Consider the following 18329-nt stretch of genomic DNA (forward strand, 5'->3'; position numbering starts at 1 on the left):
ACAGCAGGCAGGTGACAAGGAGCTTGTGCACATACAGCCAAGCCGGGCAGCTTTCCTTGTTTGCCTGCTGGCCATTTGATCCACTCACAAAGCTTCAGTGCTCAGAGGATCTGTGGTGATTTACCAGAACTCAGTTGAGTTCCTTTGAGACCTTGTACTACTTCCTTCCTTCCTCATCAAAGCTATCGTAAAACAGATTTTCAATGAAATGCTTACTTAATACCTCTTTTCCGTCTGGTATATGTACTAGCACTTGGAAAGTGCATCATACACTGGAACTCAGAAATGTAGACAAAACTGTCACCCCTGAGCAGGTTTCTTTTGGGAAGGCATGTCTGAGGACATGGCTGGCAGCATTACAAACAGCACTGGTACCAAGGGCAACTGTAGGGGGCTAATGGGGACCCTGCATCATTCCTTGCCATGTGCCTGGTGAGAAAACTCCTACAAGTTTCTGGGAATGGCAGCAAGTGGGGAGAGGCTGCAACCAACAATCAGTGTCACAAAGTGGGGATGACTAATTTGCCGAGGAGGCCGTTGAGACGGATGTTTAATTAGCTGAAGTCAGAGTGGATAAATTGGGAGAGGACTGCCTATGCAGAGAGGTGCCTTTCCCCACAGCTCTCATTTAACTGGGTTTTTTTTTTTTCTTTTTACCTCATTACTGTTTTCTTTTTCAAAGCAGCATCTTTAAATTAGGGGGAAAGAAGTAGAGAGGAAGTACCAACAAAATGACTTTGATGTCCATTGGAAACTTAACAGTATTCCCAGCATTTTCATGTTTAACCTCTATACAAGACCTTGTGACCTGGGCTGTATCCTGCTTTGCTTTTATGGTTGTGAATGCCATGAATGGGGAATATGTGTGCACACCTGTGTGTGTGTGTGTGTGTGTGTGTGTGTGTGTGTGTGTGAACACACCTGCACAATTGCTGAGTGTTGATAACAGGTAACAGATAACATTAGATTTTTAAGTTCTGTGTAATATCTCTCAACCACAGAATGCCCTCACTCACTGTGAAAGGCTAAGGGAAATAGATTTGTGTTGACAGTCCACATGAGGTCACGAGCTGGGCTGCACAAGCACAGGTGAGCAAGCAGCACTTGTAAAGTTTATGCATCCACTGTGTGCAGATTGTGCCTAAAAGTAAAAATAGAATTGTGAACATTGAATTCTAGTTAACCATTTAACTACAGGGTGTTCTAAATATGCTGGTATCTGTCTCCTGGTTCAAATGCATTTGAAAAGATGGGAGTGGGGTAAATACTTGCTAGAGCAAATGGGGTCAAGTGTTAGTTATGGGATGTGGCAGTAGGTACCTGAATTTTTTGTGTACAGTTTTCAGCTTTTCAGGGCTACCAAAGTTAATAATAAAATGGAGGGTGGGGAGCTGGAGAGGTGACTCAGTGGTCAAAGCATGTACCCTGCAAGCCCAAGGAGCTGAGTCCAAATCCTAGCCAGCCTTGTAAAAGGCTAGATGCTCACTGCACATGCCTCTCCGCCCAGCACTGGGAGGCAGAGACAGGCAGAGCTCAAGAACTGGCTGCTTAGTTGGTCTAGACAAAACAGTCAGTTTCTGGGTTAGTGGGAGACTTTCAAGCCAATAAGACAGAAAGCAGCATGGGAAGATACCCAGTAGTGTGGGATATTTTATTTTTCTATACATAATATGTTAAATAACATTTGAGGTCATGGTTTCCTTCTTTCATTCACCCGTGGCTTTAACTTTCCATGGAAAGTTACAGATCGATAATAATTATTACCACTTACATCAGCACTTTTCAAACTTAGATATTTTAGTTGGCTGTTAGTTTCAATTTATATCTGAAATGACACTAGAGCTAAGAGAGGCTACACAGTAGCAATGAATAACCTGAGACCTAAACTCATGGTCCCTGTATTGTCCTGTTCACGACTATGATCTGTGTCCTCAGTACTGGGTTCGTTTCACGACACATAGCTAGCTCAGTGGAGACATGTGTACACCCCTCCCCTAGAAAGATCATGCTGCTTCCTTCTAGGATGGGAGCGTGATACTGTAGGAAAAACCTAGACTTTGGAAATAAATCACCCTGAGTCCTCAGCCGCACCTCTGATAAGCTGTGAAATGAGACAAGTCATGAACCCCTTGCAGCCTCAGTCGCAGTCTCTGAAAAGGTTGTAGGATTGCCGGGTGCTTATAAGATATTTAATCCATACAGAGAACTCAGTGGAAGTCACGTGTTGTCACCGCCCTTGGGCCTCAGTTTCTCTGGAGGTGTTGCTTTACCTTCTTTCCATTCACTGACCTGGCTTTTGCCTATAACTTTATGTTTCCAGCAAGTTAAGTCTGTAGAAAACTTAATGTGATATAGAAGGAGCCTTGTATTGCACTTGAACTTGAGGCTGCTGGAAGCACTGTTTCCAAGAAACAGCTGCTTTCCTAACAAGGATGCCCATGCCATGATAGAGGAGGATTGATATCCCAAGACTCCTTTGTCACACAGCTTATGTCATCAGCTTCCTGTGCCATGACCTGCAGCCTCTTCACTGGCTGCTGGCCCAGGCCACCATTTTTGTTTGTTTGTTTGTTTGTTTGTTTGTAGGTAAAGCCAGCAGAAGGGTGCTGCCAAGGAACTTATGTAGTTACAAGTGGCATTTGCATGTTTCTGTGGTAGAGAGAGGTTTGGCACTTTGACTGCTGCTTCTCAGGAACGGCTGCATGGAGAGGATATCATGAGAATGACTGTAGGATTCCTACAAGCAGAGAGGCTCGGGGTGCTGCGTCTGTCTCTGGGAAGAGTATGAGTCTTACCCACCCAGCACAAGCAGAAGACACTTATACAGGCAGGCCAGCCTTCTGTGGGTCCTCTTGCCAGCTGGAAGAATTCTTCCTCTGCCAAGATTGTGTTAGCTACTTTGCATAAAACCACTCCTTTACAAGAGTTAGCCCACCCCAGCAGACTTCTCCCAGACTAGCCAAGCATCCTCCACCCTGTTCCACTGCTTGCATAGGCCTGACACAAGAGCCATTTTCCTCCATAAGCAGCTCAGAAGGAAGTTTTCAGCAGCTGCAATATGACAGCAGAGTTCTTCCTTTTTGGTCAGTTGCAGATGGAAGAACTTTCTACAATGTACCTGTAATTGCTGTGGGCACATTGGGGAAAAGAAGCTGGTATCCCAACACTTGAGAGATAGGAGCAAAAGGATGAGGACTTCAGTGCCAGCCTGGGCTCTGTGAGTCTCAGAAACCCAAGCAAGAGCTAGTCGGTGAGACTTTCTTTTTCTGTCTTATTGTGATAATGTCTAGAGACAACGATAGTTTAAATTCAGGCCAACAGCATTGGGTTTGCACCAGGAGGCAGCTATCATCCACACCTGCTTCTGTGACTCCCTAGGTCACATGATGAAGTGTGTGGGTGCCATTTTGTCATCAAACTAGTTTTCCACAGAGAAAGCCAGTGAGGTCCAAGTAAAGCTCTAGTGCTGTGGGAAACTTGAGTGGCCTTGGGGCTCTTCAGTGTTCCTAGAGACTGTCACTACTTAAGTCAAAGAAATACCCGACCATAGCAAAATGTGAGTGTGCTGGGTTTTCCCCTGCACTACATTTAATAGTGGAACAATATGAATTAAGATGATTTACAGTTTAAGTAAAACAAACAAACAAACTGAAGGGTCACACAGGTTTTTCAAGCATCAGTTGTCAAAAGCATCCTTAGTGCTCAGTAAGTATTCCAGCAGCCTCTGCTGTGCTGGGCAGCATGGGAAGAAGAGAGTAAAGCAACGAGATGTAAGGACAGTAGTTCTTGCTTGTAGCTTCACGCATCCTTCTGTGTTTCTCTAGGGTCAGTCGTGTCCTTACTTTCTCTTTGTTTCCATGAGCCCCCTGTCCTGTCCACCAGCACTGGACCAGGCAGTAGGAGCTGAGCAGACGCCCAAAGAGTGAGTGACTCTGCCTGGCTCAGTGGCTGGGAAGGTGGGCAGGTCTCAGAGCCTCAGCCTTGTAGCATCTTGGCTTTGCATCAGAAGATCTGGAACTGACACTGGCAACCTGGTAATCTTGCCAGATGTTGATGACTACCTTTCTAAAGACGAGTATGATCGGATCCTTTTCCTTTGGCAGAGGGATGTTGAACTTAAGTAAATTGATTGTGGACAATAATGATTTCCTTTTGGTTTGCCAGAACTTTGGTTAGCCCAGAGGTGGTGACTGATGCATTTTGTAAAATCAACTAAAACGCTGCCTCATGACCTGCAGCCTCTTCACTGGCTGCTGGCCCAGGCCACCATTTGTTTTTTGTTTGTTTGTTTGTTTGTTTGTTTGTTTTTTAAGATTTTAATTTATCTTATTATATATGTGAGTACACTGTAGCTGTCTTCAGACACACACCAGAAGAGGGCATCAGATCCCATTAAAGATGGTTGTGAGCCACCATGTGGTTCCTGGGAGTTGAACTCAGGACCTCTGGAAGAACAGTCAGTGCTCTTAACCACTGAGCCATCTCTCCAGCCCATCGGGCCACTATTTGTTTAGGAACAATTCATTGCATTTTCGTTATGAGAGGCTAAGTCTTTTTTTTTTTTTTCACAGTTGAACCATTAAGTGAACACTTAAATATCTTCAAATCAAAAGGCTATTCACATTATACAGCATTGCCACCCAGCTCCCATAACCTGTGTGTATGTGTGTATAAATGTACATATATATACATGTACATATATACATCTATATGGACATATATATGTCTCTCAGGCATCATCAAGAGCCAGAGGAGCATGCCACAGCCAGGCAATTGTTGCAGTAGAAGGAATCACTGTACATACCATGTATAGAAGAAATACACAGCCGACTCATATTCTAAAGGTGTAAGAGGGGCCAGAGGGACACAGCCTGTATGCTCTTCTTCCTCTTTAGTGGGCACTGATAGATACTGTCTGATCAGATGATCACTTTTTAAAATCACCTAGTGAATGTGCTAATAGAAAATATGAAAGTGTATACTACCAGAAGAAATACCCTAAAAACTTAAAATAACTTCTTGTGAGGTGGGGCTTTGGGGGGGCGGGGGTCACTGTGCTTTGTCCTCGGACTTGGGACTTATTTTGTGTATTTCCAAATTGTACGTGCCCTTTGATGAAAGTAAAATAAAGCTCTTTGTTCAAATTCTGCACTTTAGAAAGATTTCTCCATTCTCTCCGTGTTTGGACTTTCTCTATTTGGAAACTTCGTTTCCGCTAAAAGCTACCATCCATTTTATCAGTTAGATGTCAGGTTTCTCTGAGAGCGTCATTAAATAGTTGCTTCCCGTCATAAACATTTCCAGACTGCATGAGAGCAAATGCTATGTGCGCATGGCCGTTGAGCTGTGACTTGGCCAACATTGCATATCTGTGACCTGGATTTTCCGTGGGTTAGAGCACAAGCTATTAGCCTAATACTTGTTCCCATTCTAAGAATGACTAATACTTCTAAGAGAAATGAAAACAGCTGCTTTTCCATAGCATTAGAGTCCCAAACAGCTGTCACATGTACATTTTGACATCTTTTTTTCCTTTTAAAACTAGGACAAAAATGAGTTTACTGGATCCACCGATCTGGCTCATCATGCCATGGAGCTTCTGTGGGGAGAAGCCACAGGAGTCCTGTGGAGATAAAGCGTAGCTATCCCACAATGCTTGAACATACTTTGAAAACCCTGTGGTGAGACTCTCTGTACCAAGAGCTGCACTGCTGCCTTTGCCAAGGAGCCTGAGCCCCAGCAGGCAGCCATTGCTGAAGACACTGTGGAGTACCCCTCTGTCTCCTGAGAGCCTGCAGGGCTGCCTCTCTGCAGCTTTGATATGTGTCAGGGATCACTGCTGAGGCAGGAGAGATTCTCCTTTGGCATAAAGCTGTTTTGCTGCCCACTGGGTGACCTTGGTCAGGCCTTTCTACTCTGAGCACTTTAGCCTCTTCGGTAAAATATGGCTCCGACTACACGGTAGGCTGCTGCTTTGTTCTTAACTGCAGAGTAAGGCCTGCCTTTTAGAAGGGCCGCCTGGCTCCACTCTCGTCCTTCCTTCTTCTAACTCCTTGGTGTCCTAGCCTGCATGCCTGTATTTCTCTCGTGTGTCTTCTCCATGGCATTGCAGTAAGACTACAAGGTCCACACAGCACTCCCCTCACCTTGCCATGTGTCCGTCCTCAGTTTCAAGTGAGTCCCAGCCCCATTCACGTTCTGTGCTATAGCTTTGGTTTGGGGTCCTATTTTGGTTTTGTCTGTGTTTTAATGGCTGTGACTACTTTGAGACCTGGGAGACTATAACTGCTAAGGGCTCTCACCTCAACTTAACTCCCTAGGAGGTACAGCCTAAAGCATGGGCCTCTGTCTGCCCAGCTGCTCACTGGAGCTTGTCCAGAGCTGTGAGACCTTTGTCAGAGCAACAGTGAGAACACAGGAGTGTTGGCCAGACCTGCATTCCGCTGCAGCACCCTGATAAGCAGAAGGGTAAAGCAGGAGAAACTTTTGTCATAAACTTTCTTTTCAGCAGGACTTCCCAGGGAACATCTGACATGAACTGAGAAGAGATGCTGATTGGAGTCAGCTGAAGGAGACAGGAACTGGAGTGGAAGCTGCTGGATTTACTGTTATTAGCAAGGCAAATGGAAAGCCAGCAGGGCAGCCAGCTCCTAGATAATAGATGAAACCAGAAAGAAAGCCCCCAGAAAGGAACTGGGATGACAGCCACGACCCCTCAGCCACCATTTTTCTATCACTCTGTCACACAGGAAAAGCATGCTTAACTTATGTCACAATTAGCTTAAAATAAAACAAGGTGTAATTTCTCTTTTTACCTGTTTGATATCTTGAGCAGAGTATGCTGAACTCCTTCATTGATCACTACGTGCCAAGTTGAGTCCCATACCTGTGTTGGAACCTCATTTAACTATTGCAGCAGCCACTTGAATCAGTGTGGGTTCCATCCCCAGCTTAGAGACCAGGAGCTGGGATTCACACCTGAGCAGTAAAGGTTGCCCAGTTTAGTGGAAAGTACTGTAGCCAGAGCCCACACGGCTATTGGGAAGAGCTGCACAGGGTTTCAGCCATTCAGGAACTACTTAGGATGCGGACTGCCTGGCTTAAAGCAGCCTCCACTTGGTACATGTTTGTTGGAAGAAAGATGGGACAGACAGAAAGGAGCCCTGCTGTCAGGTGGGGCTGATGTTTTAAAGAAATCTGTAGGGAGGGTAGTATATGCTGGCACTAGAACCAAGAAAGCAGATAATGTTTCGCATCCAGGGATAGTGCTCACAGAACCACATGATAATACAGAGCTGAGCCACAGAAGCAAACAGTAAGCAAAAGTCTCATCAAAATCACCTCCTAAAAATAGCTTTAAAAATGATTCTTGGGGACCAACATAGTATAATAACTTTTCTCATGAAATTTCATACAGTTAACTTTTTTATTCTCTCATATTAGAACAGATGAAAGCTAGGAATGAGTAATTATAAATAGTGAAATCAAACTTAGCCAGAAAGATGCTCAGAGTATAAAATGAGCTGGAAAACTGAGACACCACCATCTGCCCAGTTAGCTCATTCAGTCATTCATCACACATTGACCAGCTTGCATCATCTCAAAGACAAATAAGCCAGTCATTTGTTGAGCTGTTGAGAATGATGGCAAGTGGAGTTCCACACATTATTTACATTGTTTTCCTGGTCAGGTCATTCCTTCTCTTGTCCTCCATTCTTAACTAGCAAGTACAGTTGAGTTTCCATAAATGTAGAATTTACACACAAGGAGATCCAGGCATACACAGGACAGCGCAGGATTTCAGATAAGCTCACTGAGAGCATGCTGGGAACTGAGCAGGGCACCTGGTCCCTGAGGCAAGGGCCATTACCTTAGTGACACGAGGAGGCCAAGTCAGGTTGTTAAAAAGGAAGCTTGCTTTTGGCCCCCTGGGATTGTAGAAATCTTGCTTGGAGCTGTACCTATGGTGACAGGAAATGTGCTACAACCTGCCTGTGGTGGGAAAGGATGGGGGATCATCCAGGGAGCTGTGAGGATCTGCTTCTTACAGGTACACATTCAGTGATGAACCCAAGGGAAGATCACTGACACTCAACTGACACTTGGAGCACAGGTGCTGGTGAAGGAGTAATGTAATGACAGACAAGGACCAGTGAAGAGTCTATGAACTACAGGGGACCAGTGTGCTGATTCCTAGAACACAGAGCAGGAAATGAGAACAGAGGGGGAGCCTAGCGAGCAGCCCCAGAGGGAACCTTCAGCGTTTGCCTCTAGAGAGCACCTCTGACTGGTGGGTAAAGAGAGAATGACCAGAGGCAAGAGACAACAACTAGACCATTATGTGCTGATGGTCTGCTTACAAGGGAGCCTTGGCAAGTGGGTGGAGTCAGCAGAGTTTAGGCACTAAGAACAGCAAGGGGAGGAAGACTGAGTGCCCTGTGCACCCTGAAGTCCCTAGAGACTAGATGTAGTATTCCCTTATCTGCCGTGGGGCATGGCAACTGTGCTGAGAACAGCTGAGTAAATTCACTGGGAGGAGCACTAGCAGGCCTGTGGCCAACAGCCATTGTCTGTGCTGTTTGCAGAACATTGTCTCTAATACCTGCCATTACCCTCCATTTCCAGAGCAGAGACTGAACTGCCGAGAGGATGTACTATGCCTTATCCAGTCTCTGGCCTCAGTGGATCTGAAGGAAGCCTTCAGATTCCCAGGCATCAAAACACAGTCTAGTGACTGGAAGTGGTTGGCTCTGTGTACCTCCTCACTGACCCTGGCCTGAATCCCGACTCTTAACACCTCTCAGAGAGTCTGCAGAGGCATAGTCTCCTTTTTGTTTGTTTCTTTTCTTTTTGTCCTTAGGTGCTTGTGACTTAACTCACTAATTTCACTGCCTGTCAGCGCTGTGTTAAGGAAAATGGGTTTGAGTACTGGACTAGATGTCAGAAACCTTTGCTATCACGGGAAATTCTGTCACTCTGGATTTACTATCTTTTCCCCACAGCTGAATTCCTCAGCAGTGTGATTTAGCACCCTGGCTCCCCATCAACCAGTTTTGGCATTTATTTGAATGCATTACCCCACTGGTTTCCATAAACTATTTTACAATTGTTTAAAATAAATGACTGTTTATTTCCACAGAAACCATCTGTATTTCTTTACAGAGCAACAGATAACTGTATGTAAAATTTGGTAATGTCACAGCAACTCAAGTTAAGAGAAACATACTGGGTTGAAAAATTAGATGCTTAGGGACAGTGTTAAAGGTTTCCATTCTCTAACAAGCGATTTCTGAATCCTAAAGAGGAAAAGAATATTTCTTTTATTCCAAGTAATCTCAGACCTCCTGACTCCAAAGAGAACATTTACCTACCTTAGACAAGATGTAGGCAATGAGCTCTCTTCACCCTTCAAGCAAATTCTCTACCTGTTTTGACGGTAGGAGACATCTGCCCAGTGGTTTCTAGCCTCTCAGTTTTGAAGTTTCTGGTTGTCCAACCTCAGGTTCTGACCTACATTGACTCCTTGCATCCCCAGGAGGCAGAGTTAGGGCACTGTCTGGAGCCTCCCAGCATTGGGAATTAGATAGAAACAGAGCCCCACTCTGGAGGAAGAGGTGGTTGAGAGGGCTGACTAGGTAGGCAGCACACCTGTGTGCTGAGACTACCCTAGGAATGCAGGCTGCTGACATATACTTTTCACCCCAACTAGCAAACATCTAGAGTAAGAAATACTTTATTTGGGCTGCTCCAGAGGATACAGAGGCCATTTAGGCAGAGTTTGGCTCTTACTGAAGGAGAGAGATAAAGAGGTGAGAGACTAACAGGACCAGCAGGCAGAGGCCCAAGGGGCTGGAGTCTCTTTCTGGATTACCACATCAGTATAAGAGAAGAAGACAAGGAAGCTGTGATGGGCCTCCAGAGGTTCCAGCTGCTGCTGGGGAGCTAAGATAGAGTAACAAACCAGGCATTTGGATGTAGTGCAAACTGTGCATCTCTTCTGTTGAGACTTTCTGTTTATTCTTGAAACAGCCCAGAAAGATAAGTGCTGTTGTTCCTCCTTAGCGGCAGGAAACTAAGGAGTAGGAAGGTTTGATAACTTACCTAAAGTTACACAGCTAGTAAGTGATAAAGCTGCAAACCCAGGTCCAAGCAAAGTGGGGCTTAGATACACACCATGCTGTCTCAGGTGCCCTGGTGTCAGCAACTCGAGGGCCACTTCTAGACAACACACCATGCATGATCCTCCTGCCTCAGCCTCCCAAAGGCTGAGATTATAGACATGCACATCTGTTTGTTTGTTTGTTTAATTTGCTCATTTATTAAAGGACTCTTCCGATATCTTACTATCCTAGTTTGTTTGTTTGTTTTTGGTTTTTTTGGTTTTTTGAGACAGGGTTTCCCTGTGTAGCCCTGGCTGTCCTGGGACTCACTTTGTAGACCAGGCTGGCCTCGAACTCAGAAATCTGCCTGCCTCTGCCTCCCGAGTGCTGGGATTAAAGGCGTGCGCCACCACAACTGGCTTCCTAGTTTGTTTTTATAATAGCTATATAACATACCAGTGCACAGATATACTATAATTTATTTAATGGCTTCCCAGTGGTGACTTAAGCCATGCAGTTTTCAGTATTAAAAAAGTGATGTAAGTGTAAATGTCTTAAGTATAGATCTTGTATAGTTGTACTAGTATTTGTTAATAGGCCCACAGCAGTGAATGTTGAGTTATAGGATCTGAAGTTCCACCCTGTTGAAGCCATTCTAGTGAACAAAGGTCGTCATTCAACACCTACAAAGTCCTCAAGTACAGAGCTGAGGTTTTAAAACCTCACCCCACCTCAAGGGGAGGGCACAGATACCCAAAAGTGTTCCTGCTCAGCCTTGTGGGTTCTGCAGGAAGCAGAGTCCCAGGAAGGTGGCCTGGAGGATCTCTGAGCTCAGAGAATTAAACAGAGGCTGTTGAGAGGAGGATGCAGCCAAGGTGTGCTCTCAGCTAGCCCAGAGAAGAAATTTGTTCTGAAGAATTATGATGCTCCTGCATTTTCTCCTACACAAAGGAGGAGATCCTGGCTGCACGCCCTTTCCTTTCCTCGCCTTGGCACTCTCTGATTGATGATTGGAAATGATGGCAATACATAAACTATTTTTCTTTTTATTTTATGACCTGGTAATAGCAGTAACATATTTCCAGTAAATGTTTTCTATCGCAATAAAAAAGTTGTAACAAGACTAGAAATGGGTATAGTTAAACCCTAAAGAAATCACACTTTCAGAACTGTGGATTGAGGCAGTAACTCTGTAAATCATTTAATGTAGGAAAAGAGCTCTCCTTAAAAAAGAAAAAAAAAAAAGAAAGAAAGAAAAAAGCAGGGCCAGCAGCTGGTTCTTGTTAAGTGCCTGCTAGAATCTTGAGTTTGACCCCCTAAGACAGCTGCCCACTCTGGCTTCCCTGATACCCATTCCCACCCAACCGCTTCATCCATTTCTGAGCTGATAAATCATCTCAATGATGAATTGGCTTTTGTTTGTTTTCATCCAAAAAAATCAAAAACTAATGTGGGCTGTAGCCTAGGGGGTTAGACCACATGCCCTGCTCAGACACACCTTTCTCAGCCTGACCTACCACAGGCTGACTGGTCACTCCATAGTTGACTTTCCTGCTCTGCAGCAGAGAAGATAACAGGGTCTAGGCTTGTAGTGTTGTCTAAGAGTCCAGAAACTCTCAGGTGTTGGTCACGGCCATGTTAGGTCCTAGGAATACTTCATTGACTTGTTCTCAACAAGAGCAGGATGATAATTTTGTCAGATTTGTCCAGCAATGTGTTAACATTTATGACACCCTAGTTTGTGGCAGGCATTGTGTTACGTATATCTTAAGATTATTGTATGCTGCTCTAGACCAACTTGTTTTCTCAGTGTCAGACAGGAGCCAGATCTGAACCCTACATTTTAATGCCAGGCCCCTTGTGCCTCCACCTTGAGGAGATAGAATCTCACAAAGGCTGGGAAACAGCACACAGAAAGAGCTGATAAAGACCATCGAGAGCCTGTGCTCCCAGACTCCTGGGCAGCCTAAAGAGTGGCGTTTGTGGGCAAAACAGGCCACCCCTCCTCCTTGGTTAGGTTCTGTTCCTCTCCAAAGAATGAAAGACTAGAGTTTGTGCCCTGTATGTGCTCTAAAAATTAGACATTTGCCAGCCTTTGTCTTTAATTTCTGATTCTAGCTGACACTTTCATTAATGGTCTAGCACAAGCTTTCTGTCGACTAGAAGACTACTGTGTAAAAGTGGTTTTGCTGTCCTATCAATAATGGTCATAATTTCCCCAATACTCTCATCAGCAGTGAATTGAGTCTTGCAGCAAAGAAATGGAAACCCCAGTGCAGTGGTTGAAAGTGATTTGTCTTGTAGACGGCGTCTTCTTTCAGTAAAATCAGGTCAGTGTGGCGCTGCTGGGCCAGATGCAAGCCTGAGACAAATGAGTTGGAGGAAATTGATCATTTGAATCCTTGTGTTGTTTTTAGCTATAGTCACTTTTTCATATCTCCCTTTCTTTATCTCCATCCTTAATAAGCTTTAACTGGTGTGCTCATCAGGCAAATTAAATGTCTCCTCATTAGTTTGAGGCAGGCCTTAGATGAGGAAAGAATGCTTTGCTCTGCCCACCTGCAGGACTGGCCTTCCTGTCACAGATCTAGAGTGTGGTCCATCCAGCAGTGGTGTTTATGCCTGTACCCATTCCCCTTCACACCCTGGCCAGCCCCCAGCGGGGGTTGGTTTATCACACAGACTGGCCCCTTGACCAGTCGGCTCTTCATTGCTATTGAAAGTTAATGGGGGCAAAATTGCATTCCCAAACATTTGAACCTGAAGTGGCCAGGGCAGAACTTAGTTGATCTCTGGTGATCGGTTCAATTTAGTTACGATTTTTTGCCATTAGGCTAGGGCTGAATGATGGTGATTTGGTTGAGGCCAAATGTCTGAAGAAAATTGGCTCTCTGATAAGAGTGCTGTTATCAGAGGGGGCTACCTTCTCATTTACATTTAGATGAGTATTGATTATTTATTTACTCAGAGAAGTGAGATTCGTTTCCAATCTTATCTTTCTCGTCTCTGCTTGTCAGCAGAAAGAGAGCTAGAGCCCCTGACATCAGGCCAAGATAACAGCACTTTGTAGCAAAGATAAAAGTTGGAATGCGCCTTTTTCTAGTCTTGACTGAAAGGATAAGTTTTAAAAATTAGAACTGATGGGTCGTGCTTTCAAAACCTTTCCTGAAGGTTCTGCAGTTTAACTAGGCAGGAGAATTGGATGATTGGAACAGCTCTGGCCTTTCTTCTTTTGTAATAGGAATTGTGTTTAATTTGATTATATTGGGCTGTTTCACCAAGAGCAAATTGTGTATTGGCTCAGACGAGGCTAAAGTGTGACCTCATTGCCGTGTCAGCTTGTTCTTATTTTATCATCTAAATTCTACATTTTCCAGTCTCAGTCTCGGAGTGGCATAAGCTACAGTGGTCATCACTTGAGTGTAGTCCTCTGCTTACATTAAGTCAAGCGAAGGATGAGAGCTGCCCCCCAGAGGAAGCGCTTTGGGATGGCTGGTGCTGTGTCTGCACTCCAGTGTAGATCCTATTGGCTTGTCAGCAATGGCTTTAGCTGTGCGAGTCTCTCGGGATTGAGCTGAGCAGATAGGTTTGCATGGTGGTCTTCCTCCACCAGCCTCTTCCAGTATAGTGTCACCAGGGGAATCTCCCCAAATAGATGGCGTGTCACTCCACACTGTCCTAGTAGTAGTGTTTGTTGCTGTGAGAGAAACTCCAGTTTTCACCAGTGGTCTACCCCAGTTCTACATATGTCCCCAAATTGTCATGGCTTCTTCCAGTTCGATTTCCTAGAGTCTGCACAGGTTCTTCAGGACTCTAGAGGAGTTTGCTTTGTCAACCTTACCCCAGACTTCGAGTCCTCCCTGGAGGCCCAGATCAGATATTGTCCCCACAGGGAAGAGCAATGACCTGGGTTGACCCCACTGCTGATCCCACAGCACCTTGTTACTGCCTTTGGTAAGAGCAACCCTTATTCTGGAATTCAGCTGCTGAAGTGTCTCCGCTGCCCCAGCCTCCCTGCAGGATGGGCTGGGCTGTTGATTACTCATCTTATCTCTGAGCTTGGCACATCACTGATGCTCAGAGAATGTTAGATGGTCATGGATGGTCTTAACACATGGTCTTAGCCTTTGATTTCTGTGCTGTCATGGCTTGTTATGTTAGTTCTGACATTTACTCATTTTCAAACCATGTGTAGGAGCTGAGAGGCCAGAAAACTAGGAGTCCTGGCTACTGAGCAAGTCTCGAATCTTAAATGCTGTCTATAGTGTCAAAGCAAGGCTTTTAAAAAGAACTATATACCCTTTCCTCCCCATAGATGTGGTCTGCCACGAGAGAGATCTACATTGGTACCAGCATTCTTAGCCTCCATGTGTCTACCTGTGATGTGTTAGCCTGTTGTGCCCCATGGCTAGGGCTCTGCTGCTCCCTTGACCACATTTCTGGTTCAGCATTAGTAATAATAGCTCTGTTGCCTGAGCACGTTGCCAAGGGGAGTCTTTATTTGTCTCACTTCATTCTCACAGCAGACTTCCGAGCAAAGTTCTGTTGGACCCATTTTACAGATGATTAAGTAGTGCACCAGAATGTACAGCTGACAGTACCTCTTGTTCTGAAGTACAAATACTCGCCTTCCAGGCCTCCCTCAAGGCCCAGCCTTGCCTCTTAGCTAATTCTTAGCTTTTTCTGAGTACAAAAATCTCTTTAAGGTGGTGAGTGGAACATAGTTGACATGAAGATGTAAGCATGGGCTCTTGACAGTTCTTTCCCTCCCATGGACCAGTCCACTGCGTGAAAGGAGACGGAGAATACAGGCTGAATGGCAAGGTGTCCTGAGTCACAGCAGTCGGGGTCCACCCTGCGTGCTACATTGGACAAAAGGGAAAGAAAAAAGGTAGATGCTAATAGCAGGTTTTTGCGAACTTTGTGATGATACAAAAGCAACCATGTACTTTGGGGAAGTCCCACATTCCATAGCACCAAGGTCTTCAGAAAAAAGACACAAGCTAATGGGCCATTAGGACAGCTTCCCATCTTCAGACGGGCATAGGCACTTGCTTCCCATTGGGTGTCAGCTCCAGCTGAGTCTCAGCTGCCACGGAACCATGAAACCTTTTATGTTCCATTCAAGAGTCAGAGAGTTCAAGAAAGCCACACTGTACATGTATCCCCAGCTGACAGATGGTACAGGTTTTCTTTGAAACTTATATGCTGGGATGTTTACCTTGGGTTTATAAAACCCTGCCTGTGTATTGTAGCTTGGAATTTCCTTAAAGTGCCAGAGCGGTGTTTTGTTCCCAGACCATTCTGTGCTATAGCATTGCTACAATAAATACATCATAGGAATGCCCAACCAGGTTCTTGTCACTGCGAAGTGACTGCTTCCCAGAACCTTCTCTTTGTGTTCCCCTTTGCTATGCACCAGAGGGCATGTAGCTTCAAGCAAAACTGTGACATTTTAAAACCTTTTTTTGCAAAGGTCGGACACTGCCTTGAGAGCCGTGTACTGTTCCGTGTGAATCCTCTTCTGTTGCCTGAAATCATGTCTTTGGCAAAAGCACATTCGTAGAAGCTGACCTCGCAGCTTGTCGGTTTTAAATGGCTTCCTAGTTGCTGTTCTTTTCTTCCGTGCAGCTCTAGAAGGCAGACACAAGGTTGATGAAGATGTAGTCTGGCAGTGGGTGAAGACCATACTAATCTGATCATTGTTTACTAAGAGGTCCGTGGGTCATCATGGCATAGAGAGCATGGGCCTGGACCTCAGCAGCACAGGTCCCAGTCCCAGCACTCCCCAAGGGCCATGCAACACATTCTCAGCTCTTAGTCCCAGCTGATTGCATGTTAAATGAGGTTTGCTCCTTCCTTCTCAAGGTATCTGAAACATAAGTGAAGTGATCTGTAGGAAAGGCTACTCAGTCCTTGGGGCAAAACAGTCCTTAGAGTGATGGTGGGTGATCGGAGTTACGGCTCTTCACTCCGGCTGTGATAGAGCAGCCTGACCAGAGACAGATTAAAGAAAGAAGTGTGTTTTGGCTCATGGTTCCTAAGGGGAAGAGTAGTAGCATCAGGGAAGGCATGACAGCAGGAGCAGGAGGCTGAGAGATCACATCTCAGTGGCACACAGGAAAAGAGAAGGAACCAGAAATGGGATAGGGCTATAAACTCTCAAAGCCTATCCCTAGTGATGTACTTCCTGCAGGAAGGCTCCACATCCTGAAAGTTATGTAGCTTTCCGGAACAGAACCACTAACTGGGGACCATGTGTTCACATACATGAGGCAGTGGGGGACATGTCTTACTCAGACCCCACAGTCATCCTGTCAGACAACAGCTCTTGGCCCATGGACTCCTCACACAGCCCTCTGAGGTTGGTGCTGTTGTCATGCTTCATTACAAATTAAGAAACAACTGGAGATTCAATAAGTTGGCAACGTCATAAACTAAATGACTCAGCCAGGATGTGGACCAAGGTTGTTGAGCCCAGCTTAATTAAGCTGCCTTGCCTCTCACTTGGGTCAAGAATGCTCACATTACATGGAAGCTATTGATGTGGCTTTTTTCTGGGATTGTGTGTGAAAGTTTTCCTCTGCAAGATCTTTTATCTAATCTCCTGGTAATTTAGGTCTTGAGTCACATCGTCAGCAAAAGAACCTTACCCTCCCCAAAGCCGAGGCCCATCAGCCTCTCACCAAGTTCAGAAATGGTTTGCAGCTTGTTCCTTCCTAGGGAACAGTAGGGGCACACGGAGCACATAGCAACCCAGAGTGAACCTCACTTCCCGACCAATTGAGAGCGATAGGAAAGTTCTTAAGAGAGGTGGGTGTGAGCAAGGTGGCTTCGAAGACCCACTCATGTGATGGAGGAAGAAAGGCAGTTCCCCCACTGCCCTCTGGTTCTCACACACCGGGTCCACGATATACACGTCATCACAGGGCACAGAGCTTTGTTTTGTTTGTCATGAAAGAAAGAAGGCCCTCTTTGTTGGGGCCTGTATCACCATGGACCAGAGCACAGCCTCAGCTCAGGGTGTTGGTCAAGTTCACTAAAATAAATTATTTTAGATCATTTTCATTTTGAATCTATATAAACCACAAGTTAAGTGATTCTGAACCAGATAAATCTACAAATCTACAAAAATCTATATTTATGATATAAGCTGTGGCCTCTGTAATTGGCGAGTAATTTATAGTTTGCAGGAGGAAGAAAGGCTCAAAGGTCCGGAGTGATAAATTCAAAACCCCAAAAAAGACCTTGGAACTTAATTCCCCTCTTTGTACTTCTTACCTTGTGATCTTGGGCAGGTTTCTTCCTGGGTCATGTCTGTGAAGTGGGCTGCTGAGGCTGCCTTGCAGAGTCCAGTGGGAGCAGAATGTGAGTGCTTGGCACATGATGGGCTGGTGGTAGAAACTAGAGAAAGTCCTAAAAGGCACGTGAAGACACATGCTGTTTTTAATAGAAAGACTTGAACAAAGGGCATATCAGAGTGACAGAGAGTTGGTCTCAGAACGAGGGGCCCTTAGCTCCTCTCACTTCCCTGATCTCTGCTTCCCAGGAAATTGCAGAGAATGGGAATTCAAAACAAAACAATAACAACAACAAAACAACAAAAGGAAAGCAACCTGAAATTTCCTCTGTGGCAGCCAAGCCTTGGTTCCCCGTGGCCAGGAAAGGGGAGACAGACATGCAGGCCAGCTGCCAGCTTGAGAAGCCCAGCAACTGAGGAATCTTCAGAATACCCATGCCAGGGTACACAGTGACTTAGGATGAAACTTAATAACAGATCTGATTCAATTAAATTATTATATGTGAAAGGCTCTGCCAAGTTCCACACTTTGTAGTGTAAAAAAAAAGACATAGTAAGAAATTGGAAACATTTTAGGTATATGCAACATTTTAGGTTATAAAAAAAAAAGCCTTTATTATATGGAAATTTGAAAAATACAGGAAAACACAAAGGAAAAATAAAAGCATGCACAATCTCATTATTGTAACATAACTAAGTTCACATTTTAGAAACAGCTTCCCTGTGTGTGTATGTATGTATGTGTGTGTATATATATACACACATACACACACAATTTTACAACTATAATTATCCTATAAAAACTGTGCCTCTGGGCTGGCGAGATGGCTCAGTGGATAAGAGCACTGACAGCTCTTCAGAAGGTCCTGAGTTCAAAATCCCAGCAACCACATGGTGGCTCACAACCACCCATAATGAGATCTGACACC

The 18329-nt window shown here is 45.0% G+C and overlaps 1 protein-coding gene across 5 annotated transcripts in view; it reads left to right on the top strand.

The window, feature by feature from the left end:
* Window positions 1-18329, top strand: part of Mapkap1 (MAPK associated protein 1) — a 210706-nt gene that overhangs the window by 130015 nt on the left and 62362 nt on the right. Inside the window, exon 8 of one of the 5 annotated variants that reach the window (XM_029473514.1) lies at window positions 6512-6720. The exons of the other annotated variants lie outside the window; for them this stretch is intronic. Coding sequence (XP_029329374.1) covers window positions 6512-6537 — 26 coding nt within the window. The 3' untranslated portion in view covers window positions 6538-6720. Of the gene's footprint in view, window positions 1-6511; window positions 6721-18329 lie in introns of those variants that run through there. 5 annotated transcript variants of the gene reach the window in all.

The sequence above is a fragment of the Mus caroli genome, chromosome 2 (assembly GCF_900094665.2).
Source record: "Mus caroli chromosome 2, CAROLI_EIJ_v1.1, whole genome shotgun sequence".
Classification (NCBI taxonomy): Eukaryota; Metazoa; Chordata; class Mammalia; order Rodentia; family Muridae; genus Mus; species Mus caroli.